The sequence below is a fragment of the Pinus tabuliformis genome, chromosome X, assembly GCF_031772625.1.
Source record: "Pinus tabuliformis cultivar Carrire ecotype Pingquan chromosome X, CPIR1, whole genome shotgun sequence".
Lineage (NCBI taxonomy): Eukaryota > Viridiplantae > Streptophyta > Pinopsida > Pinales > Pinaceae > Pinus > Pinus tabuliformis.
In genome coordinates this window covers 1,187,956,475-1,187,958,817 of record NC_142308.1, presented here as the reverse complement: position 1 = coordinate 1,187,958,817, position 2,343 = coordinate 1,187,956,475, and the positions used below count along the sequence as shown (strand labels likewise).

At 40.2% G+C, this 2,343-nt stretch overlaps 1 protein-coding gene across 1 annotated transcript; it reads left to right on the top strand.

Annotated features, from left to right (window-relative positions):
• Positions 1-318: 318 nt before the first annotated feature.
• Positions 319-1,624, top strand: LOC149144194 (aspartic proteinase nepenthesin-1-like). The gene is made up of 3 exons (XM_089452061.1): positions 319-400; positions 511-646; positions 1,222-1,624. The coding sequence occupies exons 1-3, from the start codon at positions 319-321 to the stop codon at positions 1,622-1,624; spliced, it is 621 nt and encodes a 206-aa protein (XP_089308187.1).
• Positions 1,625-2,343: the final 719 nt, after the last annotated feature.

Genomic DNA, 2,343 nt, shown 5'->3' with positions numbered 1-2,343 from the left:
CAGGTTTGAAAATGGGCCAGTGCCAGCTTGGAGGTGGTGGGTCCCGCGTTCCCAGAAAAGGAATGATGCCTGCCGGATAAACGATGTATGGAGGATGGATGCGCGCATGAAGAGGCTTGACATCCATGGTAGAGGCTGCCTCCATACGAGCATTTAATGCCCTATGGAAGGCTGGTTAGCACGGTGGTTAGCCGAATTACACATGTAGTGTAGTGTGGGCACCATGCTCTAGATCCATCACCGTTTTTCTTCCCAACAATTCGTCATCTTCTCTACGAGTAAAGTGTGCAGATATAAAGTGCAAAGATGTGTGTGAAGATGGGTCAAGCTGCGGGACGTGTCCAGACAATTGCTCAGGGACGTGTCCAGACTATCACCTTTCCTATGGCTCGGGAGGCACGTCTGGGCATCTACTGACTGACACGCTGACTTTGCCATCAAGAAGTGGACAAATAACTAACTTTGGATTCGGATGCTTGGTGAATTCGTATGGGTTTGCTGGTATTGCAGGATTTGGCAGAGGAAATCTATCTTTGCCTTCACAGCTTAGTGCTGTCATTGGCGATAAATTCATGTATTGCCTGAATGATCAAAACAATGGCAACATGATAGTGCTGTGTGACAACGTAGTTCCCACGAATATGATGTTGGCTCCTCATTAATGGCAGTGTAGAAGGTCAATGCTCCCCATGTGTTTCATGGCATATGCTTAACAATAGTGATGTGTGTGTTCACTAACACCTGCAGCTTTCGGTGTAACGGAAATTGTGACTCTAACAAGTGGTATCGGAGCCAGGTCTCAAGTTCGAAACACACTGGGCTCACGTTAGGGGGAGATTGTTGGCTCCCTAATAATGGCGGTGTAGAAGGTCAATGCTCCCCGTGTGTTTCGTGGCATGTGGGTTTTGGTGTAACGACAAACGTGACTCCAACAAGTGGTATTGGAGCCAGAGGTCTCGAGTTCAAAACACATTGGCCTTGCATTGGGGGGAGATTGTTGGCTCCCCATTAATGGTGGTGTAGAAGGTCAATGCTCCCCGTGTGTTTCGTGGCATTTGCTTAACACTAGCGATGTGTCTGTTTACTAACACCTGCTGGTTTTGGTGTAACGGCAATCATGACTCCACATATGAGTTTGAATTACACTCCATTTTTAAATAAGTTCCAATCACCCTCAGCTTTTCCCATATACAACAAATTCTATTACATTGGTCCTTAAAGAGTGAGTGTTGACAATGTATCCGTGAACTTGCCCTCCAATGCATCCACTTTTGACAGTAATGGGGATGGTGGAACCATCATAGATTTGGGCACTACTTACACAATCTTTCCTCTAGAAGTCTATAACCAGATTGTAGCTAAATTTGCTTCTCAGTTTGGATATCCAAGAGCTCCTCAAGTTGAAATGTTGAGTGGCTTTGGATTGTGTTACAATGTGTCTGGTGTGGTCAATGTCAACATTCAATTCCCTGACTTCACATTCCTTTTCAATGGTAGCTCAGACATGATACTGCCTCAGGAAAATTGTTTCTTGTTGGTGAGCTCAGACGCTTACTGTTTGGCATTTTTTGGTTTTTCCCTTGGCCCTCCTGGACCTGCTGCTATTCTCGGGAATTATCAGTAGAAAAATTTCTATATATTTTATGACAGGGAGATGAATCTTTTGGGCTTCACTAAGCAGGTGTGCTAGATATTTTTCTGATCCATTGATGGCCACTGCTAAGATCCAATCCATATATAGTCTATGTATTTCCTTTTCTCGATCCATATATAGTCTAGGTATAATTTATATATTTCCTCTTGAGCTATATAGCTTAAATATTTCCTCTTTATCTATCTATATAATCTATTTATCTATCTATATATAATCTATGTATTCCCTATTGATCTATGCATTTTCTCTTTATTCATGTTTAATCTTATGATTTAATTTGCAAAAGCATGGACTTCATTTTACTAGAAAATCAAGGGGCTAGTTGTACTTCATTTTACTAAAAACTCAAAAGCTAATTGTAGCACTATAGGGCTATGGCTTGAATCTCTTTTTGTCAAAACCAAAAAGACTTGCATACAAAAAAATATTTCAAGGGTGTTTTCCACCTCTATTTTTCTCATATGCAAATTTCTCAACTTATTATTATTATATATATATATATTTTCCATTTTTGTTGTAAATACTAAGGTTTGAGTCATATTGAAAAAAAAATATTGTTTGATGAGTATTGATGAAACCCATTGTTATTATGAAGTTTCATTTGGTTAAGACTCTTGTACCATGGAGATTTTCTCTTATGTCCTTTACTATTAAGGAAAAGACAAGTAAAAAGTTTCATATGGTGAAGA

Excerpts from the sequence above, each read along its gene's own strand:
- LOC149144194 (XM_089452061.1), top strand. The coding sequence starts at position 319 with ATGGGTCAAGCTGCGGGACGTGTCCAGACAATTGCTCAGGGACGTGTC. Across the intron at positions 401-510 it reads TCCTATGGCTCGGGAGGCAC|GATTTGGCAGAGGAAATCTA; the intron begins GTCTGGGCATCT and ends CTGGTATTGCAG. Across the intron at positions 647-1,221 it reads GTAGTTCCCACGAATATGAT|AGTGAGTGTTGACAATGTAT; the intron begins GTTGGCTCCTCA and ends TGGTCCTTAAAG.